Here is a 27,045-nt window from a genome sequence, read left to right as displayed (position 1 = left end):
TCTGCAGGACGAGTGGGGCTCGTGAAACTACAGGAAGAGGGAGGGAGAGCCAGCGATTGTGTGTGTCAGAGAGAGGGGGAGGTGGAGGGAGAGCGGCGTGGATTTCCCACGCAGCAGCACCTGGTCTGCTCAGGATGTTTGGACCAGTCTGCATCTTTGACTCCCGTATTACTAATCCTGGTAGCAACAATGGAGACCACAATGAAGAATGGAGACCAGACAACTCTGTTGCTGTGCTTCTCTCCACCAAAACAAATGACATGCATTTCCCAAGAATTTTTTAAAAATATTTCTTATAATAACATTATTTTGACTATACTTTCTGAGTAATTTATCAAATTATTTTTTTTGTTTAGTTTTTGTCATAAGAAGGGGGACGAAAATTACACAAAAATCAGAATAAAAAAATTACAAAAAAGGGGTGAAATGACAATGAATGATGAAAAAAAAAAAAAAAAATTTTTTTAATCCAAACTAATTCCAAAATTTTTCTTCCCTTCAAGTGAATGGAATGCACTGCTGTGTGTAGCAGTTACACTTGTAACACACTGTGGAACTGCTTGACAAAATCCTGCCAGGGTTTTATTTTTCACGGTACTAAATCAAAATATAAATTAAAGCAATACATGTAAATGAATGGGGGATCACTACGTAGAGGGCGCTGGACAGAAAGCTATTTAAAATTCCAACTTCAATTTCTTCACCCGTTACATTCCACAGAAGGTTAAGAAATGAAGTTGATGGAGTGATTTCTGTGGAGGTTATGAATGACGCTCAACCATAATCAACATGGAAGGCATTTTAGCGATTTGGTTGCCGTTAGAAAATGATCAAGAACCATCCACTGCGGACTGGGAGAACAGCGAGGCATGCTTAGTTAGCCTCATGCTCGTCTTCTGGACTTGGCTGAGTCTGATAAACCCATCCACTCAGGGGTGATAGGATTCAAGCCCAGCTTCCCGAGCAGCAGGATTCTCCACGCATTGCTGTGCAACAACGTCCGTTCCACATAACAGGAAGCTTCTCTCCCAGTTTCCTGACGGTGCAGCAGGGGAAGTTATTTTTACTCCTGAATAGTGGTCAGCTGGGGGGAATTCATAAGCCAAATATGAAGATTAAAGAAGGGCAGCAGTCGGAGCTTAAAGATGAGGAGCACGTCGGATAAGATCCAGAAATGACCTCGCGCAGATCACAATCCCAAATCCAACATTACGTAAATAATAATGCAGTCACCTTTTGGCTCCGACAAAACGTTTATGATTATCAGATGAAGCACAAAATTCCAATAAGGGGATCAGCATCTGTGGTAAACATGGAAGTCTGACACTGACTGGCGATGGAAACCAAGCTTGGAGCTCATTGAAAAACATTGTTGCTTCACCTTTGACCCCGTATTTTGCTGGTGCAACAATCGTGCATTCATATCGCATCAATAAGAGGAGGAGAGCTCACTGTGAGAGAGGAATGACCAGATCTTTAGCCACGCTGGGGGAGGAGGAGGGGGGCGAGGAAGTGACCCAGCCCAGCGCAGACGCACACACGCATCAGACGCACACACGCATCAGACGCACACAATGAAAAGCACTTGGTGATGGGGTTGTTGTTGTCAGGTGACGGAAGAAGAGTGCGACAAACAACGTTCCCTCCCTGGAGACTTCCGATCGGAAAAGCTTTCAGTATGAACTATGATTTTAATATCTTTTTTAATGTACACTACCTCAGGTGTGTGTGTGTGTGTGTGTCTGTGTAACACATACTTTAGTGTGTTCTGTTCTTTGCAGAGGCCACAGCACACAGACGAATCAAAGCGAAGGCTCACTCTGTCTATTTTTTTTTTCTTAACAATTCCAATTGTCTTGGCTCTGTCATCGTCTTGAGACTCGGTTAAGAGCTTCTGTGTCTCAGTCTGGAAAGGAGGAAGTTCTCTCCTGTCCAAGTTCTTGATATAATTCTTGACACAGACTACTTCTGTCCTCGTGGGGACCTCTCATGACCATCACCCTTTCCCCAGCCTCTCCCTCTGATCCGAACCATCCTAGACACCAGAACCAGGACTCTCAACCAACCAGTTATTTTGATGTCTTCACCCTCAAATTGAGGCTTGGATTTGTGGGCTCCAGCCAAGTTCCCGCAAAGACATAAAGTCCTCACAAGCATAGTGTTTTCTCCAGAACTGGTCACCACAAGTGAGGATTAACCAGCACACACACCCCAAAATTGTACTTTTTTTCATCATTTATAACTATTGAATTTGAAGTATAACTTTTTATTTCAGTTATTTATTTATTTTCCATATTATGTGTCTGTTTGCTATTAATAGGTACATTGAAATGTACAATGTACAATACAATTCGATTCACATAACAACCAACACAGTATCTTCCTCTCCCTCAAAATAAAAAAAATAACATTAAGATTTATGTTTATTCATTATTAGAATCGCAGCTAGAAATAGTGGATGAAGAAATCCAGTGACACATAAAATCACCACCAGAGGCAATAAAGAGGGATGTCGCTAGTTTCGATCCGGTCTGTCCTTTGTACGACAGGTATGAGAATAACACACAGTCAAATCCAGGACAACTGGATCTCTGCATTTTCAACTGAAACAACGGAGCTGAAACACTTAGGTGCAACAATGTAGAGTGATGTAGATCAGTCGAGCTGGTCAGATGAAGTGTTTTCCTACTCCAGGCCTGAAGCTACACTCAAACTTTTTAGAGTGATATTAGCTGTTTGGTGAGGTTCTACTGTGAACACGGTATTTATCAAGTGTCTTATCTTGACTCCCGGATGAGAGCGCGTGTCTTTGCTCTAATACCATATTGGATTTGATGTGGACGCTGCAGAACAAGAACTATAAATAATCTATTTATCTGTTGTGGCGGAGCTGCACGTCCGGCTCCGACTCTTCTCTCATGATAAATTGGCTATTTACCGTTCTTTAATGAACAGCGTTTAGGAACCGACCCCCGCGGCTCGGTCCACGTTTGTGTGTCTCCTGTTTGCGTCAGATGAGGAAAGTGTGCGACTCCTCCTCGCTCCTGCGCCGAGGGGAAACAATACGGCCGTGCCTTAAAAAAGGAACTCCATCTTGATGTACTCCTTCCTGTCACTGTTCTCAGGTCTTTTGGCCAAACTGGAGCCGGGTGGGATCAGACTCGGGGGTAAATCAGGCTGTTTTCTCATGAGGCGGCCTGAGCGCACCACTTGTGTGATACTGTTGAGAGATGTTCCCAGTCAGGCTCGCTGAAAACGCCACTTGAACCTTGTTGCAGTTCAGCAGCTATTGAACCAGTGAGGGAAACTACGGCCTCTAAATTTAGGCTCTTCACCTCACTGGAAGACAGAAAACAAAACGCCGCTGGAGGTTTGTTTTTGTTCTTCTGTCAGAGTACTTGTGACAAGTGCACAATGGGAAAAGGAAAGTTGTAAAAACAGTGGGATGCATGAAAACGTCACCACAATCTCAGCAGGACGACCACACAGTCGAGCGCCGAGGCTTGACATCGACATCGAGCCGTGGATCAAACACCTGCCGCAGACAACGGATGATGAGTGGATTTATTCATGAGCCGCATCAATAAAACCGCACCGCTCCACATGTATTGCACATGAATCAGAATACAAATTCAAATTTAAAGCCACATTCATTCAGCTGATTCCCACATTTCAAGGTTCTCAGCGTATCTTATATTCACCATCTCTGTGATACATAACATATAAGGTGAGTACTATTAGAATACAACTTCTTTAACAGTACGTATGGATGTGAGAGTCACAAAATAGATGGAAAAGCAGGTGCCACCCCTCTGCACTGATGCACCGTGGCGGGTCACAAACTGTTCAGTTACAAACTATTTCTAATGTTAGCACATTTTTCTGGGTCAGTTTCACTGAGTGAGACAGTAGCCTGCCTCGTGTTGCTGGTCCTGTTTGGTGTTGTAGTGAAAGGGACTCACCACGTGGCAATTTCAGGGAAAAACGAGATGATAAACAACCTCATTTTAAGGTTCCCTGTTGTGTTATTTTTTGTTGTTGAAGCTGAATTCCCATAGATTAGCGTGCCTCGGTTTTTGAACGTCCCGGAATTTGAACAAATCGGAGTTCAGACAAAAATTTCAAGATTTCTTTGCTTCGGATTTCGAAATCCAGAATTTGAACGCCCCCGAAAAAAGACAGAAAAAACATAAGGTGCCGACTGATCAGCTGAGCCACGATTGATTTTTTTCTTTTTTTCTTTAGCCTGGGACACTGTTTATGCTTTGCTAACTGGAACGCACTGAACTCGGCTGCGATGTCATTCCCAGCTTTGACTTCCCACCTCTGAGGTAACAGGAACGCAGCAGGAGTCGCTCCATTCTCGTTTCAACAGATCAAAATATACATCGCTGAAGCATTTCGATTTTAAATAGCATTGATGATGAAAGAGACCGTGCTATGCTTGTCCACGCTTTCAGCCTTTTCACGGAGCCAACAAGGTTACATAAACAGACGCGACAAAGAATAAGGTTCATCTATTTCTGAGAGTTTTACCTTTAAAAATACCAAAGGTGACAGCGCTCCCCAGATCAGTGTTTCAGTCGGGAGTGTTTGTGACGTGACGTCAGCAACTGACCTGTCGCCAAGATGCATGTGCTGCCACAAACCAGCTCATGACAACATTAGGTCACATATGCTCCAAACTGACACCAGCTGAGTTGAAGACATGAACACGTCTGACCCGCAGATCTGTAAAGAAGCTGTGGAAATATCCTTTATGGTGACAGAAAACTGTGAGGGACATCATCACAACGCATGGGTAGACACAACAAATTCACCCAGACGTTGATCATGACAAGCGTTTCCTTCATGTTTCTGTTTGAGGTGGAGCGGAGGTGTGTTGGGATCTAGATAAAGCAGGTTTAGGCAGACTGCCACCAAACCTGCATTAGTGAAGACAAATGTGGGTGGAGGGTGTGTCAGAGGAAACATTCATCTCACACTGACGGACACATTGAGATGCAAGTTGGCTCTTAACAGCCGGCCAATGCAACAATCAATACTGTGTGTGCCGGCGAAGCCTGCCGGATCCCAGCCGCCAAGTTTCTGTCTTTCAGACCGCGACAGTCGCGAGACATGATGAGGGGAAATTACCCCTCAAAACAAGCAAGTGTTTCTATAAAGTTTGAGAATAATGTGCGCCTCCTGGAGTCCAGAGGGTTTGGCTCGCTCCTTCTCATGAGAATAAAGCATGTCATTACGACCACTTGAATATGGCCTCGTGTTATTGGAGTTTCACAGCCCCTCATGAAGATCCAGATATGAAGATTGTCATAGAAAAGGACGACATGAACAAACACTTAAAGTGACCAGGGATGTTTGGGAGGCTTGACTTGGGAAATGGAAATGGGAAGAGTGAGGCTCAGGAAATGTATTAGCAGATACCAGGTAAAGGGGAGGAAAGCAAAAAAACAGGTGAAGAGGAGGAAGAAAAGAAAGCAAAGTTGAAGGTTTTTCATTCGTTTCTGATGAAGTTACACTTAAAAAAAAAACAAACATGAGGTCCTTGTTTGGCAGATTCCTTCAGCCTGCAGAACCGTGTGCAGGAAGTGGACAGTTTGGTCATTTAACCTGCAAAGGATCATGGGATTGACGACGCACGCAATACTGTGTGAATAGTTCTGTAAACTAAATGTTTTTGTGAACAGAGGGGCCTTTTTCCAGGAAGAAAAACAGAAAAACAGGAAGAGATAATGTGATGTCAATGTGGTGCTGGAGTTCAGGACTTTTATCCTCCAGTTTTGCTTCCTCTAGTGATGTTTTTCCACCTGTTTTTTATATATTAAAAGTGAAAACTCATGGTGATCTACATCACCTGTTCTCTTCCTGTCACTTTCCCCTTCAAATGTTGTCGTACCACACAGATAAACACCATTGTTGCACTGGAAAGCCAGTGCATGACTACATGTATACGTGAGTGAGTGCCCCCGGCTTTATACAGAAGCTGGCACAACCCAGTGTTGCGTGCGCTTCCACAGCAGCAGCAGGAAGACGCAGAATTCAACCGTCATTATCAAAAGATAACACAGATGAAGTGCCCCTTCAGGTCTCAGCCGTCGCCAAAGCAACTCTAAATGGCAGCGCGCAGATGGATGTGGCCGACCCTCGCAGGAGAGTTTGCCGCTTCCTTCCCTGCAGGTGTGAAGGAGCATGATGGGAGCTTGAGAGCCAGCGGGGCGGGAGCAGACTGCCAATGAGCCCACCGTCCCTCCACTTCCCCTTCCACCCCACGCAATTTATGAAGCCATTACCAGATGCTGGCAGTGTCAACAGCAAACTGGTGATATCTTCCCCCAGCGGCGCGAGGCCACCCAGGAGAGAAAACCTGCCTCCAGCTCAGGCTCCTGCTGAACACACGCAGAGCTGCAGAGCCCTCAGGAGCCCAGGCACATGAAGCTGCACCAGAACACGGAAATTCTAAACCAACCAGGGAGGAAGAGGGTGGACACACACCTCCGCTGCACACCCCCAAACAAAACACGCCTCAGGTCGAGTCACTTCCACGAGTGAGACTCGAAAACATTTCATCACACTTGATCGCTCTGTGACATGACGCCGACTGGAAATCTCAAGTCCAGTCCCCCACACACACACACACACACGTTTGCCTTCCTGTCTCAGTGAGGACGGCCATTGACATGGTATAATGCTTTCCTCAGCCTCTCCCTCGAAACCTTCACTCTGAACCAAACTAAAACCCAACTACAATAACCCAGCTATTTTGTAGTTTTAACCCTCAAACTGAAGCTGGACAAAGTGAGGAGCAGTCAAAACGTCCTCACTCAGTTGATTGAAAACTCATACAGGTTCTCACAAAGCTAGAATACAAGAACACACACATTTGTATTGCCATCCTTATGGGGACATTGTGAGGTTTGGCCATCACCCTTTCCCCAGCCTCTCGCCCTCAACCTAACCATCCAAAACACCTGAGCCAGGACTCTGCACCAAACAGACACCCAGTCATAATCACCTTGTTGTTTTGAAGTCTTCATCCTCAAATTGAGATTCGGACCTGTGAGGACCGGCAAAAGGTCCCTGCGAAGACACGAGGTCCCCACGAGGCGGTATAAACAAGCCCACACTCACACGTGTTGTGACGGGTCTGCAGCAGTTTGAGACAGGAAATCTTTTCTACTCAAATATTCAATAGAACAGGAGTCAAACTCAAGGGCCAGAGTCCAAATCATTGCAGGCGGCCCACAAGTCTTTCACACAGCTGCCGCTCAACAAAGTGTGATATTCATTTTAAGGTCTCATGCGCTCTTTTCAGGGATTTTACATTGATGTGACTCACTACAGTAGGTGTGTTTACGTTAGAAGAGAAGCTAATATTTATTTACTTTTGGACATATAGTTTTGTTTTTTGGAAACCGGAGGCCTCAGACTGAAATTTTTGTTGCCGTAATATAGTGATATGTTTTTGTGCAATGACAATAAAGAAAGTCTAAGTCTCAGTCCACATCTTAACCATAACCACAGTTTCTTTCCCAGTCAGAAATGCAAGTGTGCCTGTGCTTCTGTATTGACTTTGCTCATGGTCTCGCCTAGGACTCTGAAGTCATGGCTTTGGTGACGTCGTTTGGTCTCAGTCGACTGCAACACCAGCAGGAATTCACTGAAAGCAGTGTGTCAGTGGAGTCAGTGGTGATGGAGGACAACGTGTTTTCAAAACTCAACCACAGAAATGTAAGTACAGACTCTGGGACCATGGATTGTGTTCAAAATGTAGACACCTTGAGCGGATGAGTTGGGCTCCTTAGTTCAACACTATATTAGACTATAAAAAAAAGAGAGAAAGAGCCTTTGCACAGCTTAAATAAGCCCAAGTGAAGATTCACCAGGGCAGGAGCAGCACTGCAGCCGGGTGGGTGGAGCAGCCCTTATTACACACACAGCTCATTACAGCTCGCCGTGGGGCGATGCTGACAGGGAGTCTCCATCTGAAGAACATCAGCTCACAGTATGGAGGTGGCAGTAGAGAGGAGCAATAAAGACGCATCACTCATAGAGGCATCTGTTTCCACTGTGAGAAGACTCCTCTGGACTGGCGTGGACATGCAGTGTCGACGGCTCCAGACCGGCCCAGAACAAATCCAGCACCTGCAGCGCTTCACAGCGGAGAGCAGCTCACGGAAGAACTGTTGAGATCCCGAGGCGAGAATCATGTGATATTGAAAGCCAAGTCCGTCTGCGCTGGTGCGGTGCAGAAGCCAAATTTAATTGAGGGGGATAAAAGCGCTGACCAGGCAGAAAATACATGTAATGGCTCTCATCCCTTTTCTTGCAGGACCTCACCATCAGACCCCCCCCGCCCACCCAGTGTTGCCCTCAAAGCCTCATGTACAAGAGCTTCACCCCCAACCATGTGTACTGGAAATATGCGAGGAATGTATACAACTGAACTGAACTGAAGAGAGAGAGAGAGAAATGAACACAGCAGTTTGTAGCTGACAACAATACTGAGGTCAGCTAACAAGGCTAAGCACCATCCACCGGTCACCGCCATGTTTCCACTCCAAAGTTTGTTTTGCTGAAAGGAAAAGCTAAAATATCAAAGCCAAACTCAACCATCAGTCAAACTGTTTCATGTAGTATTCGATAACGTGTCATACACTTGTACAAAACTGTTGCATTTTTGAGAGTACAATCGAGTACGTCGATGTCAAAGGATTTCATAAAAATGAATCTTAAACTGCAGTGTGTTCATCAAATCAAAGGCAACTTTACGAGGATTTTTCCCCTCCGAGCAGTTTTATGATGCAGAGTTTCAACCAGCCACCTGGGAGCTGAACTCACACTCTAAAGGAAAAAAGATCAAAGTCATAAATTGTCAACCCCAGAGCAGCGGCTCCATGTTCTCCGGGCCAGACAACTCCGTACATCAGGACGTGTATTCAGCCTCCGAAATCCAGTGGCAATAACCAGGACACGACACTCGATAGAAACTGAATTTCCTCTTATTGGATAGTTTCTCTTCCTATGCTCATGTTAAGATCAAGAAGAACAGGAACCTTTAAGAGCCTGTGATGCCATCGGCTATAAGGAGTCAGTCAGACTGGATCAGCACATGAAGCCAATCTAGAGAAAGTCTGGAAAGAGAGTTCAGTTTTCAGCTCATGTGACTCTACCCGCAGCATCCGATGGAGATAGATGGACACAACACAGCGTTAAGTCTTGGATGACACCAGAGACAAGAGAGAGCCAGCTAGGCTTCAGAAAGTAGTCCTGACCGCTTGGAAATAAAACTTCAATGAAAACAATGGACGCATCATTGTATTCACTCAACATTTTTGGCTTACACCCAGTGTTCTGTGGTCAGGCAGCTTCATAGAGCAGGAGTTAACACAACACAGCTGGGAAATATCAGCAGCTGATTCTTTTCAGGTGGTGGGAGGAAACCAGAGTGCATACAAAACGACTCAGGTTTCCCCACTTGCTGCGAATTAAATATCATTTCATCAACAACTTGCATACACACAGGTTTGGGCTGCCCACTGCAATGTGTTGACCGTTGACCCTCAGCCTGGTTCTCTTGAGGTTTCTGCTTATGCTTGGCACAGCCAGTCGGTTACTCGTGTGGCACGCAAAGCAAGTCTCAATGCCATAAAACTGAGAACAATTATTGGATTTAACATGTGAACAAAGACTCACCCCAGCAATGTGAAAGACTGAGTGCACCTCAAAGTCCGTGCAGACACCACTGACGCACAGATTTGATCAACGCCATTGACACACAGAAGTGAGCACTGCCATCTAGTGGCGATTCAAGTCAAAACCATGTGCACCACATCAGCGCCACAAGACGAGGACTCGGAATAGGAAACAAGCTGCTACTTTCTTTAAAAGGTTTCATCAATTTATGGCCTACAGTGCAACCACAGCAGAAAGGAACATGAGCAGATCAGGAGGTGCTTCTGTAGAAGGACAGCAACTCCTCAAGGCTCCCGGAGGAGCCACACGGGGGCTTCTGAGCCTGGCTCGGGGCTGCAGGCTGCTGAGGAGGGTCCGACGCCCGGGGCTGCTGGGGAGGGTGCGACGCCCGGGGCTGCTGAGGAGGGTCCGGGGCTTGGCTGGGAGCGGTGGACTGAAGGGGCTGCTGGGGCTGCGGTGCTGGATATGGAGCGTAATACTGGTTTGGATAACCTGGGTAAAATTGGGGTGGTGGGTAAGGAGGACACATGAACTGAGACGGGGGGAATGGAGGGTAAAAAGGAGGAGGGGGGTACTGGTAGTTGACGGGGGGGACAGCGGAGCACGACGCTTGCGAGGAAGGCGCAGCAGCAGCACTCGCTGGCTGTGGGGTCACTGGTGGACTGCACTGAGCCGGAGGAGGAGAAACATCGGTCTTTGGAGGAGAGACTGGATCTGCTTGGCTCTGCGAGGTTCCTGCTCGGTCCGGACTAAACTTGTCAGGAGACTTGGAGGGAAACTTGGTGCTCCCATATCTCGACCTCTTCTCTTCAAAGTACGCAGTCGGGGGCGCAAACTCCGAATCCCGTTCATCCCGACGGCGGCTTTTCCACTCAGTGAACATGGACTCTGCAATTAGAAGGAAATCATGTTCATGTATTTCACAAACAGAGTTAGGGTGTTGTGATCAGTCGAAATAACTATGAAAAAAAGTCTGGACGACACCACTGTATGGAAACTATAATGTCAATGCTCATTTGAAATTCTCCACTTTTTCCCCTATCTTAAATTTGAAAGTACAAATACTAGTGAATTGATTCTCTTAGTTCAAATCTGAACAATGAAATTTAACTTCTGCTATAAAAATGCTACTGTGCTATTGTGTTTTATTTTGAAAAACTAATTAGGTTTTAATTTACAAAAAAAGGTGCGGCGCCTTTCCGTGGCTCTAATTCATGTTGAGAGAGAGCAGCAAAAGAATCCAAACAATGCAGGTGGTCATCATGTTATCAAGCAAAAGATATGCTTCACTAGTCAGTGAACTGCTGAGGAGATGGTTCATGGGAAGTAGAATCAGTAGTACTGTAGATAGAACAGTGAATTGCTTTAAACATTTAGAAATACTACAAGGTTCAGGTTGATGATCCGAAAGTCCAGAACTGGAACTTTGATAAAATCAGACACTAAATGTTGTGGAAACCTGGATCAGTCAATACAAATTCAGGCCTAAAATCTTAAACTCTGACTTGAAGACATCTTGATCTTCATGTGTGGAACCATCCAAAAGACTCAAGTCTCAGTGGTTCTATGTGCGTAGCTCCACTGACCAGTGGAGGCAACATTTCAGGGAGAACAACCAAAACATGAAGAAGTGACACATTAGACAACTGATCAGCTTCAGTTCTGGATGAGAGCAGATGGAGCACGGTTACCTTTGCCTCGGTCCCATTCTCTGACGTGTGGAACTCCAGGCTTCGTGTCTCTCCTCTCCTGAATCACGACATCTACCTTCTTCAGAATGCTGACCTCAGGACAGTCCTCTGGTGGCGGTGAAGGCCCCATCAAGCGCTCCTCATCCTCCTCTTCCTCTTCTTCTGCTGCTGATAGAGCAAGCAGACCATATTCTAACATATTCTTGTATTCGGCCTATTCCAGACGGCTGACATGTGACCACGTCTTTTCTAAATCACCTTCATTCTCATCTTCCTCCACATCCTCAGCAACCTCTCCCTTCGCCTTCATCTTCCTCTGCTTGATTTTGGCCAGTCGTGCCTTGAGAATGGCCTGTCTCTTCCCCTTCAGTCGCTCCCTTTTGCTGCGCTGCTCTGTTGTCTACGACAGGTGGTGAGAGACAGGCACTTTAACAAGACAGACCCAGTCAGTTTGGTCAGATGTGAATCTCCATCCACACTTGGAGCCCACCTGGTCTCTGAGCATATCCAAGGTTTGCCTCTGCTTCCTACGATCTTCTTCATCATGGGAGAAAGCAAAGTAGCCAACACCCAGTTCTCGAGCCTCTGAAAGACCAAACAAAGGTTTTCAGAACATCAGAAGAAAACGTCCACACCAGGCAGGACCCACCTTGACCCCTGATGTCCTCGTAGTGAACAGGTCCGACCGGGCGTTTCATGGCCTCCTCTTCTTCCTTCTCCCATTCCTGTCTCTGCAGCTCTCGTCGCATGTCTTCAGACAGATGCGTCTTGTCTGAGGTGATTTGTCTGGAGCCAATTTACACATTAAAATTCATCCCGGTCAAAATGGTGAAGACTGTAACAACAAAGACTGACCCTTTTCCATTGAGATCCATGTCCATTCTCTGATAACTGGGCAGGTCTTTCTTCATGCATCTTCGCGACCGGCCCAAAGCGTCTACATAGTCCACCCTGCATATCAGTGACATTGAATCAGCTGGAGGTTGCATTTTGGACATGAAGAATTACATCCAAAAAGACTTGTATCCAAAGCTCACGACTGACCACTAAACAAGGAGATAAACCATTACCACTCTTCATCTGGGTGTTCAGGAGGAGGCGGAACAGCAGAAAAGTTTTCTCCCTCTTCATCCTCACTGGTAGCCTCCCTCTGTGAATGCGTGCCTTTCTTTCTGTCGATAATCTTCTGAGTGAAATCAACCAAAAACAGCCCCTCCGACTCTTCGTCTGTCAAACGGTGACAATGTTAGAGGCCACGGATCGAAGGTCACAGTTCACACGCGACCCACCTGGGAAATCTCCTCTGGACATCTGCTCATACAGTCGCGCCTTCTCCTCCAGCTTCCGCCTGTCACCAACACAGACACGTCACGGACTCTTCCTCGAGAAAAGAGACGCTTGTGCTTTGAATCACCTTGAAGAATCGAGGCTGCTCTTCTCCTCAGCCAGCTGCTCTGCATCCTTCTCTGCTCGGGCTGACACTCCGGGATTCTGCTTGGTCCACACGGCAGGTTTCTACACGGCACAGACACAGAGGAGATTCAAATACGACCCAACACAGCAGGAACCAAGTCACAGTCAACGCACCTTTACTTTGGCCTTTGCTTTCAACGTTGTATCCGCATTTTGCTGTCCAAGTCTGTCCTGTTTGAACTGCTCCTGCTTTCTGTAAAGTTCGGCTTTTAGGTCCACCAGCTGTAAACAGAGGCATTACTGAACCGAGTTAGCGTTTGCTTGTGTATGGCAAGTGCTAGCTAGCTAGCATGTTAGCCATTTAGTTCACTTTTAGTGCATCTTTAAATGTCTCAAAATATACAATGGGCAGGTTCCATTGAGAATTAATATACGTACCGATGAAGCGGTAACGTCGAATGCCTTTTTCCTCCTGTCCATATTTTTGTAGACTTTTATTAGCTTGATGGCAGCGCTCGTACGACAGCGCCGCTCTTCTTCGTCTATATTTATCGGTATATCGTGTCTCTACTGCCAACTAGCGGACCCTCGTGTCTATTACATTTTCTTCCTCCAGCCAATTGCTGTTGCGGTCCGCGGTTTGAATTATATCGAGTATCATTTTACCTCACATAACTGGCACCAGAGACCGCCATCTAATGTAGTCTGTATTTCATAACACTAGATTTCTCTTCTCTTTACATTTTTTTAAATAGTGACATTTTTAACTGCGCCCTTCCCACCATTGACAGTGTATGAAAACCCAGAATACTCTCGAAAGACAAATGTACAGTCGTCATGTTGGGCACTGACTAGAAGGACAATGTACCACGGCTGATTCCACACCATCTTCCTCCATCTGTGTTTATTGTCTAGGGCCTATATACTTCAATGAATCAGACACTTTGGTATGAAGGAACAGGCTAAATGGGTGTATTTGTTTGTTACCCGGTCCAAGCCACTTGTGCAGAGGTACCTGTAGCCCATCCATCGATCTATAGATCACTCCACTGGCAGGAAACAACAAAGCCAAAAACACGAGTGAGGAAAGAACACTGTGTGCGCTGTGTTGTAATGTCCAGTCTTTAGAGGAAAACCCAAATGTGAAGTTCATTCAGTCGAGTGAAAACACATCTTTAATATTTTCCAACCAAACCACGTCACACCCGTTAAAAAAAACGAAACAAAGTAAATGACATAAAACCTTTAAACATCCCCTCTTTTAAATCTCAAACAGGGATCCAAGTACAACTGTAACAACTTCAACACATTTGTATTCCTGTGCACCAGCTATATGCCATAGAGTTGAGTGGTGTTGTGGCGGATTGTTGCGAGGACTGTGTGCAAGTCTTCTCCTCTCAGAGAGCTCATCTCCTCCAGGGTGTGGATGCCCATGCCAGGGTGGGAGAACGCACCGGCGCTTCTCGGCACCTGTGGCAGAGAAACAAACGGGTCTCAGAGGCCCCACTGTGGTCTTGCATGTTTCGAGAGTCGTCGACAGTGTTAGCAAGATGAGAAGTCAGGCGAGCATATACTGGAGCGTGAAAGAAGTTTGGAAAGGAACAAAAATGGGGCAACACAACATCTGGCTGATTCCTTTTGTCAGAAGAAGAAAAAACTTTTTTGGGTCTAGCTCTTACTGCGACATGTTTTAAACACTTCAAGAAGGCACCTGTCGTGGCAGGAAGTACGGCGCGTCAGTCTCCATCACTATTCGGTTGAGGGGGATCTTTCGGACGGCGTCTCGAACCTCTGTGGCTTTGCCATATGTGATGAGAGCAGTAAATCCCACGTACATGTTGGGAAAGGCTTCCAGGAAGGGCTCAATGACACTGTAGCTTCTGGTGAAACAATGCCTGCAACGCACAAGTGACAGACCAAATGCTCGGACCAAGTCAAAGTGACCGGCTTTGAGAGCAACTTCAGAGTTGACTGACCTGTGGATCTTATAGTCCGGAGGGACACACTTCTTCATGATCTGCAGCAGGTCGTCGTCTGCATCCCTGCAGTGGATCACCAGGGGCTTTTGCATGCCGACAGCCAACTGTAGCTGGCGCTCAAACACCTGAATGGGTGAAATGCAGCTGATCTTCCTTGTTGAAAAAGGCACTCATTAGTTACCTCTTTCTGCTTGTGAACAGCTGTGAAGTTTTTGTGAGAGTAGTCCAGGCCGATCTCACCGTAGGCCACTGCTTTCGGGTGTCGCATGGCTCTTAAAATATTGGCCTCTTGGTTGTCAGAGTAGTCCTTGGCAAAATGGGGATGGCACCCGAAAGCCCCCCAAACCATGTCCTCCGCCAGCAAGCCTTGCCACAGGCTCTCCCTCACCATCGTGGACGGGTTGCAAAAGTCAGCAATGCAACCTTGGAAACTGGGGGGGAAGCCGCTTTGATGCACAGCTCTGAATCGTCTGAACGGTCCTCTGAAGGCCAGTTTTCTGTACAGAAAGTCCAGATGGCAGTGGGTGTCAATGAAGCCCGACTCCAGTGAGCAGGCTCTCGTATCTTCACCCAGGGAAAGTCTTTTCTTTGGAAGGCTGAGTCTGTTCCTAAAGTTGGGTGAGCGTTGGGCAAAGCCAGACCAAGACTGTGCACGTCTGCTCACACGTTTCCGGTCACGCTCCGGCGCTCCTCTGCTGGACGGCCCAGTCAAGGAAAAGGAGTCAAATAAATCTTCAGTTTTCACTTTGGCCTCATTCTCTCCTCGCTGTTCTCTGACAGGTAACGGAGGAGAAAACAAGACAAGAGAATCCTCAGCGGTTTCCTCCTGGTTCCCAGAGGTGTCCAAGGAGTCGTGCGATGAGACTGAAGCTGTAGCTTCTGGGGAGTTCACGGAGAAAAAGCTGTGATGGCAGCAGTCGAGAGAGTCGTTCCAAGATGTTGCGGGAGAGCTGGGAACATACTGAGGATCAGCTGTGGAAGAGTGCCACTCTTCTGCCACAGTCCATCTGGAGGCAAACTCCACTGCTCTGGAGTCATTCAGACGGGACACGGCCACCTGCTCGGCTGTGAAGCCTTCAAAGTTGGCCTCACGAATGTGGTGGGATGATTGTTCTTCATCAGCTTCCCTTTCTATGGCTGAGCTGCTTTCATACGTTGGTGCAGAAGCATAAGTTGTGTCAGTTGAATCCCAGCTAGTGGCCTCTACCTCTGTAGGAGTGGAGGGCGGTGGAGGGGACTGTTTGCTGATGTCAGAGATTCTGTTTGAAAGCTTCCTCTTTGTGACGGTGTTGTCCACAGCAGCCATCACAGCCCTTCTGAACATTGCCTTCGATCCCTCCTCAGGAGTCCAGCTTTTTTCCGTTGAGTTGGCACACTGAGAGGAAGTGGAAGGAGTGTGCGTCGTCTCTTTCGACTTTACTGACGAAAGCATCACAGGGGGTTCTGGATCATCCACCACCTGTAAGAGCATAAACAAGCTGGTAACTGCCTTACTTTATTGAGTTGGTCATGAAATTAAAATGCTCGATTTATGTTTACAATGGTTTTTCAAATTTCAAACTTTTAGCATTCAGCATCAATATCCATCTGGCCCAGGAACAGGGCTGCAAGGGCCTCAGTCAGAAGGCCAAGCTTTCCCTCCCCCTGGAGACATCACTCAGCTGAGGGAATCCTGAGACGCTCCTTGGTGAACTGAGAAACCTCACCTCAGGAGCATGTCCCAAGCCTGACCTGGAGATCAATCCCAATATAACGCACCATGGTCATTCCATGTGGCTTTATTTTGCCCCAAAATACTTCAGAAGAGCAGCACGTGAACGCAGTACATTCATTTAGTTGGTAAAACATAACCGACTGTGGCAGTTGACGTATTCTCTGCGGGCGTTTACCTGGGTACGTGACTTCACAGTTTCCCTGGACAGCCTCTTCATGTCTGCACTCATCTCCTCCACCTTTCTCTTGGGAGTAGAAGACCTTCTCTCCTGAAGCCGGGGGGATGACGCGCCTGCTTTTTGACCCCAACTAAATGTCAGTGTCCTTTCATCACTGTCCATGTCTGACCACCAACAAAGCAAGAAAAGTGTCAATCATGTCATGTAAACTTCGTCTTCTCAGTCACAAACACAGCATTTTCTATCTTAGAGTCTTGTTGACAGTTAAGACTCTCCTCTCTACGGTGTCCAACGACCGTGGGGCAGGTCGCTTGGACTCACTGAACAAGCACAAGTCAGCAGTGACTGAACGCTTGGAGCATTTAGCAACAACGCTAAACGTGACTGTGTGGATCCTATAAACCAAGTACCTCTTGCTTGGTCGCTCCAGTTCGACAAATATTTTCAGGAACCAACTCACTGTCCGAGGCCAGCAACTTCGCCAACTCAGTCAAAATACAACTTGTCTCAAATGACGCGAATATTCGTATCTTTTAGTGACTTACACTTTACGATTGGAGTCAATATTCCGCTGCCAACGCTAGATGGAGGTAGAGTGCCGCTAAAAGCCGAGATCGCGCGAAACATCGCGAGATTACAGACCAAGAAAAAACCCTCACGGATTGGACAAAAAAATCCTAAGAATATTTGTTATATCATTGTAATAATTAATAGATATAATCAATGTTTATCGAGAAGGTCGAAGATGATTCGGCTGAAAACTGGTTACAGTAAAATTAGATGGAAATCGATGAACGTCTTAAAACAACAATATAAAGTGTTTTTTTATTATTATTATTCATTGTTTCCTTTTAAGTGAAAATCATGTCACTCCATTTCATAGTCTTGGCAATCCCAGGGCCGTCTTGTAGGCTCCTAAGCAGTGTCTTCTACCTGCAAGAAATACATATACAACATATAAACATACAAGACTGTTCATCGCACCGTCCACATCGGGGCTTGCACCTGCGTGCACCTGAAGAAAAGTGTGAGACACTGTGGGATATGTGTGACTGCACCTCCACATCTTAATCTGCGTATTTGTCTGATGAGAACGTGTTCTTCAGACATCCTCTCTGTATGTGTGATCCAAGAATATCACATGGTGAGAAGAGTTTGCTATTGACAATAAAGTCTCTACAGAACTTAATATGTGCTTGAAGAACAGTAGACCAACATGATTTTAAATTGACAATATTTGGACAGATGTATTACACGGTTCTTACATGCTGAAGGTTTCTTCTCTGGCAGCCAATAGCAGAAGCCCCTTCTGGCACGATCGTTGAACTCACTACGATACCGAGGCTGGTTCTGAAGTAAGGCTTGGTATTTTGGTGTTTTATGCTGCAGCCCTTGAGAATCGACACGGAGTGATGATTTGTTATACATGTGTGTTTTTATGAGTCAGCGATTATGATTCATCATTCACGGACCTTCTCTTTGCACCAGTGAGTCTGACGTCTCAGGGGTCAGAGGAGGGAGAGAAGCTGCATGTTTGGACGTTGAGAAATGAGTGACAGCACCATGAATTGTAAACTGAACAGTCAGTGCAGACCTTCGTCCTTCTGCCACGTCATGGGAAGTGAGGCCAGATAAAATGGTGTCTTAAGAAGCACAAACATGTTTCTGCATAGATGTTCAGAAGTTGGGAGAATCTTCAAACACAGCATCTCACCATCGTTTTCATTTTGCTCCAGTGGTCCGTCTGAAGGTGGGGAAACATCACTGGGTGGCGCTTGGGCCAGAATGTCATGCTAGAAAGAGCAGAATCAACTCATCCCTTCTGTCACCAACAAACAACCAAAAAAAAAACGTACTTTTCCTGCCGGAAACGGCTTGAGTCGCACTTCTGTTTCTTTTCTTTGATCTGCATCTCGCTGATGCTGCAGCTCAGCTCACCAACTGGGTCGTGTTACTTAGTCTCCAAGCAACAAATGGACATACAAGACCACTGCTGACGCATGAACTGATCTTTAATTATAGAACATGTCCCAAAGTCTTTCAGATAGACGCCTCATGAGCTGTCCATATCACAGTGAGAACGTGGTCAGGACATTTAGACACTTGGAAGGATTTCATGTGAACATAAATCATTTCATTCTACATCTCCCAAACAAACCAAAAAATGTTGCTGTTGCTACGTTCCAGCACTGACTTCTTTGCTCTCTTCCTGCTCTGAATGGAACATAGTCTCATCTTCCCGAATGCAGGCACAATTCCAAAAGAAATCCATTGGGCTATTGAGGTTTTGTTTATTGTATTTATATCTTGTGTATTGTTATGATCTGTACAAAATTGTAATGTGTGAAAATGCAATCAAAGGTTTGAACTTTGGTTAAGACTTTGTGTTAACACATGTATTAGTACTGCTGTTTGGAGGAGGTTAGTTGAGCATCACATATTTCAGATATGTGAAATAATCCCCATCTGGACGAAGCAGGAACCTTGATTGACAAATGTATGGTGAATTTACATGTTTTACAAACAATAGCGGACAAATATAACATTCATTTTTCTCATATGAAAATGCCTCCAGCTGCCTCAGTTGAGAACAACAAAGACTGGTCAATATAAAGTGGTAGATCAACAAAAGGACAACAATAGGTTGCTTCCTTTCTGGCCATTAGTTATCACAAGTTCAGATTTGTTTCTTGATACTTGCTCCTCATAAGGTGCCCCTCTAGTGGCCAAAGAGACAAACGTCCATGCTCAACTCAGGAGTCACTCCTCCTGGCCCTCGACTCCCCTCAGCAAAATGTCCACAACTCGGTTAATTCTCTGTAGATCCTTCTGCAGGCTGGGCTGATCCTCCAGCTCTTCAATGAGACAGCGTGCAATCTCAAGCCTGTGATAGTCCTCTGGCTTTACAAGGTGCCGCACCACCTGCAGCGCACGCTCCTTCAGGCTGTGAACTGAACGACACGTGACACGGTTACAGGTTTGCAAGACGCTGTCATTACAAACACATTTCACTCAAATAATCACAAAAACAACTCGTTTTTTCTTTTGAAAACAACTGTAACTTCAAGGATTTAAACCAGTGTTGTTGGCCCACCCAACTGGCCACCTGTATTTTTTAGGAGACGGCAGGAGCAACATTAAAATAACATTAATAATAATCTGGATCGTCTTCTGGGCAGCCAAAGTTGGGGACTGAGCCAGCAGGTACTATGTGACAGTTCACCTGTTGGTCGAAGGAGGTGGGCGTAACAGAGGATCCTTGTGCTGCACAAAACGCTGCTACTCTTTGGATTAAAGACAGACCTTACCTGTTGCTCAAACAGCACACGTTTCATCCGTGTTAATATAAATACAGACCAACAGCTACTACTTTGGCATTTCATTTTTTTCCCTTGTTTGTGGTGAACGTATACGCGGTGTAGAAATGTAGCTAGAAATGTAACTATTAGTTAAGTATTAGTGATGGGTCCCACAACACCGAGAACGCGGCGGCGCGCGTGCTGAGCTCACAGAGCAAGCCCCGCGTCGGTGCGCGTACCGCTTTAAGACAACCACGTGACTGTGTCGACTCCTCAAAAACACGCCTAACTGTGTTTATAAGGAAGCGCGTCTGTCAACAGGATGCAATTGCTGAAACAATCTGCTCTCACAGTTCCTTGTGAATGTCTTAGTGGATCTAGGCGGCAGCTCCAAGGGAAACACAAGTTGTCTGCCGTGTGGGACCATTTCGATCTCCTGTTGGAGAATAATGTATTTATTTCAACCCGTACCCAGTTTGTCGACTTGTCTTGTTCCATACTAATTCAAATTAATTTCAAGGTATAATTTCATTTCGAAAATTTAAAAACATTGGATATTGAATAAAAAAAGTTTTTTCACATTATGATACATGTTCACATTATTCAAAGATATAGAATAATAATGAATGCAAAGACTTAAATGATTATTATTAGAAATTATTATACACAATAGGTCATCAAGTCAGTGTCAGCTCAGTCTGTCAAGTGGGTTGGCTGCAGGGACTCGTACTGTCCAGCAGGGGTCAGTGTTCAGTGACACAGCATCAGCACAGTGTGTCATTGTGTCGAAACGCTTTATGATATCGCTGTATCGCTGATATTCTGTTCTATTATTTTTTTTGCTCATCCGTGTGACATCAGAAAACGTTCAACAGTATGGGGTCCTTTACCTGGAATGGTGATATTGAGGAATGTAGCCCTTTGGGAATCGGCCAGCTGGGGAACATAGACCTTTTTCTGGTTCCCCATGAGCGGCTCGTCACTCTGCGCGTCTCGGAACAGCCACGGGTGACCTGGGAACGCCACAATGTTCACACGGGCCAACGCGGAGGGGAGCAGCATATACACACCGACGTATGTCGTGAAGCGGCGGCCCACTCCAGGCTGGAGGTCTTGGTACGGCACTGGCTCCCCGCTGTAATTGATCCATATGGGTCTGACCACGCGGGTGGTGCGATTACAGAAGACGACGGTGACGGGGACCAGGCTGTTCAAGGAGCGGACCAGAGGAAGAGCCTCTTCCCAGTCCTGAGGCATAGCTGCGCTCGCCACCGTCTGCTGAGGCTCACCGGAAGACGCGGCTGGCGCTGCCGGTGGAGGTGTGTCCCTTCAGGCCACCTTACTGTGGTCGATAAGAAAACCCTGCCCAGGTGAAGCTCAATGTTTTGGCGATGTTTATGCAGACAGAAAAGACAATTCCCACCTCGACTCCCCTTTTCCGGTTGTTTTGATTATTTCTTCCTCTACTGAGAGTTTCGGCTGCTTGGACAACTTAGATACCAACAGCGACCCCAGGTGGTGAGGTTGAGCCCTGCAGCAGCAAATATCGCATGATCGGAGACAATGTGAGACATGAGACTAAACGTTATACAACAAGATGGAGTTTTTTATTTATTTATCGTGGCCCAGCCAACAGTTGCCCGCTTGTGACCAGTGTAAGTCTCTGCCTCCGATTGTGTTTTCTTCAATCAACAAATGTCACATACCTTTAGAGTAACTTCATGCCAAAGTTTTAAGTGTTAAGTGTCATTTGGAAGTCATAACGTCTTAAGTTTGCAAAAATCGACAGTCATTGCTCAAAATCTTTCTAGAAACTACAAAGTAATAACACTTTGCAACATCATTAATGCAAGTATATAGTGATGTAAAATCAAGGGAGAATTCTAGAAGGTCATGACGAGAGAAATGTGTTGAATTTGTGTCACAAATTGTGTCATTCCACGATGAAAATCTCTCCTCATTCCAAGCTCATCACACAATGCAGTACCATCAGTTGTTTGTTTATTACACAAAAACTGAACAATAAAAATCACATTACATGAACGAGGACGCTGTTGTACTTCCCGCATACAAAAATACATCCGATCTGGTTCCACGTTCCGTAATATCACTATCATTGGGCACTCGGGCGCATTTCTACTCAACTGGTTCAAGCGTTTCCCCGACCACAGAGGATATCGACAGCAAGTGAAGATGCACTCGGCAGCAGCGTTTTGTGTTTTCGTGGCTGCGGCAGACACGTCGACGGACAGGACAGCGGCAAGTGCAGATGGTCATGCGTCACGGCAACAACCTGCATTTCCAGCAGCATTTTCTAGAAGCATCATGACCAGTCTCCACCTCCTTCCTGCTGGGCGCACACCCTTTCATGCTCCGGTCCCACTGACCTTTCGGCTAATGTGGCGGATTTGCAGCCAGGGGTGAGAGATAAGTGTGAAGTACTGATGACTGAAAGCAATCACACCCAAATCAAGAGTTGGTGTGAGGAGGGTGGGAAACGGGGTCCTAAGTATCATGAGAGGATGGCGCTGATTTCACAAGCAGAGGAGGCGGGAGCCCTCGCGCCCCTCCTCCAAGTCAGTTTGGGGGATACGAGGCAGCATCGCCGAACGGGTCAGACCCCAGAAGCGAGGCGGCGTCAAGTCCTTCTTGGTGGCCGTGAACTTCCATCCCATGTGGGAGCTGCAGGTTCGACACTGAGCAATGGTCCAAGCATAACTGAGGGAGGAGGAGAGGGCGCAAAGAGGAAAGGATTTTTCAACACATACAAGTGTGTAGCTAAGGTTGGAACTATGACAGTTCTGAGGCTCTTATTCTTTGCTAGAGCATTAAAAGGTTCTGTTCTCTGGGTTTAAGTCAATAAAATCTGCAGATAGAGTAGGAGCTCAAGACGTTTGTTACCCCGGAAACCAGCTGTGCAGAGTGGATGGACTGCCAACCAGGCTGAGATTGTTGGCTTTGTAGACCGTCAGAGTTTCATGGACGTAACCGTGAGGGTTGACGTAGGCAGCCATGGGCCCGTACAGAGACAAGCTGCAGACACATGATGGAAACATGAAGGCTTGAATCCTAACGTCACTCACCAAAAACTGCAGCGCTCTCACCTAAAGATCTCGTTCTTGGTGGTGATCTCAGTGTCCTGGCACTGCTTGCAGCACAGTGAGGTGCACTGAGAAGGAAACAGTGGTTTTAGCTTTCAGAAGCCCATTGACAATAATGACCTTTAACACAGTAAGAAAAGGAGGCCAGTTCCACTGGTCCAAATCTGCATGACTGCACATGGTTATCAGCAGTCAGCAGGAGGGAGGTGTGATCAGTGATCGAGCATCACCTGAGAAGTTCATTCAAACTGCCTCAGTGTGTATGAGACGGGGGAATCAGGAGCAGAATGGTGGTTGCTGGTCTCCATTCTAGTTTGTATTCACAGTTTGTAGCTCGGACCAGAAACGTAAACACAGTTGTGTCTTTCGATGGAAAATAAGGATTTATATTCTGCATATTTCATCACTTTCAGTCAGAGCCAGTCACTCAAGTTTGTATTTATATAAACTGCCATGTTTTTGTTCTTTAAAAAAATTGTTGCTATTTATTTCCAGAAGCAATGCAATTCCCTAAACAAGAGAGGAAACCCAATAGTGTGGCGGTTCCCACCCGGTCCATAATGTCTAGCTCACAGCGAAGCCTCTGAATGGCGCTGCCTATCTTGAGAAGTTGGAGCCGCAGAGAATCATCGATGGGCAAAAATGCCGCGACCCTGTAAGAGAAGTCTGAGAGAAGCCAGACAAGAGGTGGGATGCAGGAAGAAGAGTCAGCATGGAACACAAACACAGAGCTCAACACATGTGTCTGTGACTCATCGGGAATAAACGGAGCGCGGCCTCACCGACAGCGTTCGCCGGGAGAAAGTCCACCACCAGATTGTCGCCCCACTCGTGCAGCTGCTTCTTCACTCGGTTCATGAGTGATTCCTGTCAAGCCAAAACAGGACGTGAGTCCGAGGTTGGTGTGCGCATGTGCAGCCGTGTGACTTACAGGGTTGTAGAGCGAGTAGACCCACGGAGGCCACGGAGTCATACTGGCACAGTTCAGCTTGTGCTGCAGAGAACATGTCAACTCATCATCAGAATCAATGGGAATTCATCCAGTCGTTTGCTTGGTTTGGCATGTTGAGACTGAGAACATTTATTTTCTTTTCAAACAGGTAAATAACAAGATGTGAGTTGGGCCCAGAGTGAACCAAATTACTCTTTGAACATCATGTGATCCATACGTGGATGAGTAAAGTTACTTCTTTTCTTTTCTCATTGGTAATAAAGCTGATTCTAAGACATAATGTCCAGCCCAGACACACTTGGAGAAAGAGGTCAAAGACGTCAGTGAAGCCTATGAGTATGTCTGACCTGTCGACTCTTTTTCCATGAGTGTGGTGTTTGTTTGCAGCTCTGAGTGGAGGGGGAGGGGGAGGGGGCAGGGTGGGTGTGGATCCTGGAGAGGGGCATCAGCTGCACTGCAGACAGTGGATCTGGAAGAATTCTTTCTGGAAGGATCTGTACTTTTGCCTGCCTGATCCTGGGAGGAGAAAGCAGTGAGGGATGAGTAGAGTGGATGTTGAACAGATCAAACAAAGCGATAGGATGTTTTCCCATGGGGGGTTCATGGCAACCATTTGTTCTTAAACAACACAGTGACAGAGATCAAGTTGTGAATGAAATGACATCACAGAACCGACTGGAACAAACACTATGTTTATCGCTTTCAACAATATCTGATAACTGTATAATGAGTGATGATGATTTCAGCACTAGCCAAAAGCCCAAATGCAAAGTCAGAAACATGCTTGTCTGCTGCGGCCACCTTATTCCCATTTAATCGTGTAAACGTCCAGTCTGCACTGGAGCACTGTCACACGAGGGATTGTCAACAAGTTACAAGCAACCATTCACAATGAAAGGGACTTGGGCTATGACTTTACATTTCACGTCTGCCCTCTAGCGGTGCATGATGATACAGAACATATTCAGGCAGAAATTATAAGCCTCTTCCCAAAAACATAAGGAAATATAAACATTAAAATAAGGAGAAAGAAAAATGAATAGAAATCCTGCCGCAGATCTGACACGAAACATCAAAAAAACATAAGCCACTGCTGATTTGTTTCCTAAATAATGAGACCCGGACAGTATCATAATGGAATTAACAAGAGTTTGGTTATTGTAACTCACCCATCCGCCTGAGTCCTGATCTCATGGACTTTAAATCGCTGTCTCCCGATTGCCTTCACTTTCACAGTTTCAATGCCATATTCTTGCTCTTCGAGATACGCATAGATTTCTGCCGTCGTCCCAAACTCTGTGTCCGGTTCGCCAGCCTCACTGAGGAAAACGGGAAAACCGAATTAGAATTATGACGTGTGAAAAGAATGCAGAACAGTTTCTATTCATGCAAATTTTAAATAACTATACAAAGAAACAAAACCGCAGAAGTGAAGTGTTTGAGCACTGAGTTTTATTTTATTAAACACTGTTCTCTACAGAACTCAACAAGACTATTGTTATTAGCCCTCTTACCACTGAAGAATCAATTCACTGGCTGAATACTAATTAAAAATAGCAAGAAAGCAAAATACAAATACGGCTTTATGACAGTTTTGGAATTATCTAGATATAAACTCCAGAGGAAATATGACAATTTAAACACACATGTCAGATCATGTTGCCTGTGTTGCATTAGTAACATGAGGTTCAAACCAACATTGACCAGAACCTTGTGCACAGAGTGTCAACATTATTTTGTCGATTTGTTGTAAAAAAAAAGAATCTGTCAATAATGAGAGTCAAACTAACAGCAGATGTACTGAAGTGACAACTGTATGTATTGTTCAACACCATTCTCCTTGTTTTAAATAAAAGGTGACAAACTATAGTCGGTTCCTTCCAAACAGTGATCATTTCAACTGTTATGGGTCAGTTTTTGGGGTCAGCCCTTCATGTTACCTGTGGGCCAGCACCGCAAACGTGCGGTCTTTCTGCATGACACTTTTCAACATGCTGACCTCCTGCGGCCGGAAGAGCTGCAGAGGAAGAGTCTGACCAGGCAGAAGCATGACAGCCGTGTGTGGCATCACCGGGATGGTCTGAATACTGTCATCGTCGTGGACAGTGCGACCGTGAAACTCCTCCATGTCAGAGCCCAGGTACTGAAGGGAGAGGAATGAATCTCGGTTATGACACAGGAACACACCCAAGACTGGATTCTGAAAGCAAAAGTAGCTGACAGCATGAGACGTGGGGAGGCTGGGGTCAAAGTTGATGTTCTTGGGCTTCTCTGTCGTCTCATTGTCTCGATCCTCAGTCTCCATATCGCCGTCTTCATCCTCTTCGTTCTCTGTCATGACAGCACCAATTGTTATTTCAGGAGCAGGTGCTAAAAAGACTGCGAATCACAAACAAACGAGAGCGTGTTCCGCTTTGGGACGCTCACTATACGGCGGCGGACAACACATGAACCCATCTCGCCCTGGAGCTGGTGGTGCAGCGCTCCTCACCTGGTAGAAGCTGTAGCTGGTTCCCCATGTTGTCGTTAATGTTATCTTCACCTCCGCCCCTTTCGGCAGCCATATCCTTGTGTTTACAATGCTGCTGCTTCTTCTTCTATGGCGCCGCACGGGAGGAACAGCACAGCGGCCCGTGAGCGCCTCCTGTGGCCTCCCGATGTCTCATAACGTGTCGCATTGTTATAGCGATGTCTATGTCTAGAAAAACAGCGGGTCTAATAGACTCAGACTTTCTTTATTGTCATTGCACCAAAACATATCACTGTATTGTGGCAACGGAATTTCGGTCTGAGGCCTCCCGTTTCCAAAAACAAAAACTATATGTCCAAAATAAATATCAGATAAATACTAACAAAATAAATAATAATATATGTATATATATATAATATCTGCACTTCCTCACTTTTAAAAGTTTGCTCACCGTTTACACTTTAACCGTGTGCTTCTACCACTCGTGTGTGTTTTGTATATACAGGAGTGCTTGAAAGGTACAATTAAATAACATGCTTACTTTCTTCATTA

The 27,045-nt window shown here is 45.9% G+C and overlaps 4 protein-coding genes across 5 annotated transcripts; all 4 read right to left on the bottom strand.

Annotated features, from left to right (window-relative positions):
- Window positions 1–8,388: 8,388 nt before the first annotated feature.
- On the bottom strand, window positions 8,389–13,360 carry ccdc174 (coiled-coil domain containing 174). 2 transcript variants are annotated; one of them, XM_053868338.1, is made up of 11 exons: window positions 13,239–13,360; window positions 12,975–13,082; window positions 12,802–12,902; window positions 12,677–12,735; window positions 12,458–12,614; window positions 12,243–12,338; window positions 12,037–12,173; window positions 11,878–11,972; window positions 11,646–11,787; window positions 11,388–11,555; window positions 8,389–10,584 (listed from the first exon to the last, which is right to left on the bottom strand). In XM_053868338.1, exons 1-11 carry the CDS (start codon window positions 13,278–13,280, stop codon window positions 9,947–9,949), a joined length of 1,743 nt encoding a protein of 580 aa, XP_053724313.1. In that variant the 5' UTR covers window positions 13,281–13,360; the 3' UTR covers window positions 8,389–9,946. The 2 variants fall into 2 exon arrangements, with proteins under 2 accessions (XP_053724313.1, XP_053724314.1); XM_053868339.1 differs by having other exon boundaries at window positions 11,388–11,552.
- Window positions 13,361–13,948: 588 nt separating this feature from the next.
- tatdn2 (TatD DNase domain containing 2) lies at window positions 13,949–17,261 on the bottom strand. Its single transcript, XM_053868630.1, has 6 exons — window positions 17,217–17,261; window positions 16,669–16,835; window positions 14,961–16,238; window positions 14,777–14,904; window positions 14,512–14,695; window positions 13,949–14,270 (listed from the first exon to the last, which is right to left on the bottom strand). Exons 2-6 carry the CDS (start codon window positions 16,831–16,833, stop codon window positions 14,130–14,132), a joined length of 1,896 nt encoding a protein of 631 aa, XP_053724605.1. The 5' UTR covers window positions 16,834–16,835; window positions 17,217–17,261; the 3' UTR covers window positions 13,949–14,129.
- A 1,413-nt stretch (window positions 17,262–18,674) lies between these two features.
- Window positions 18,675–21,448, bottom strand: vhl (von Hippel-Lindau tumor suppressor). The gene is made up of 3 exons (XM_053869213.1): window positions 21,041–21,448; window positions 20,861–20,983; window positions 18,675–19,622 (listed from the first exon to the last, which is right to left on the bottom strand). Exons 1-3 carry the CDS (start codon window positions 21,225–21,227, stop codon window positions 19,432–19,434), a joined length of 501 nt encoding a protein of 166 aa, XP_053725188.1. The 5' UTR covers window positions 21,228–21,448; the 3' UTR covers window positions 18,675–19,431.
- A 508-nt stretch (window positions 21,449–21,956) lies between these two features.
- Window positions 21,957–26,643, bottom strand: crbn (cereblon). The gene is made up of 11 exons (XM_053869212.1): window positions 26,515–26,643; window positions 26,245–26,354; window positions 25,964–26,166; window positions 25,193–25,342; window positions 24,371–24,539; window positions 24,003–24,065; window positions 23,854–23,938; window positions 23,622–23,737; window positions 23,075–23,139; window positions 22,872–23,003; window positions 21,957–22,688 (listed from the first exon to the last, which is right to left on the bottom strand). The coding sequence occupies exons 1-11, from the start codon at window positions 26,585–26,587 to the stop codon at window positions 22,505–22,507; spliced, it is 1,350 nt and encodes a 449-aa protein (XP_053725187.1). The 5' UTR covers window positions 26,588–26,643; the 3' UTR covers window positions 21,957–22,504.
- Window positions 26,644–27,045: the final 402 nt, after the last annotated feature.

Source organism: Synchiropus splendidus, chromosome 6, assembly GCF_027744825.2.
Source record: "Synchiropus splendidus isolate RoL2022-P1 chromosome 6, RoL_Sspl_1.0, whole genome shotgun sequence".
Lineage (NCBI taxonomy): Eukaryota > Metazoa > Chordata > Actinopteri > Syngnathiformes > Callionymidae > Synchiropus > Synchiropus splendidus.
This window is presented reverse-complemented; position numbering and strand designations above follow the sequence as displayed.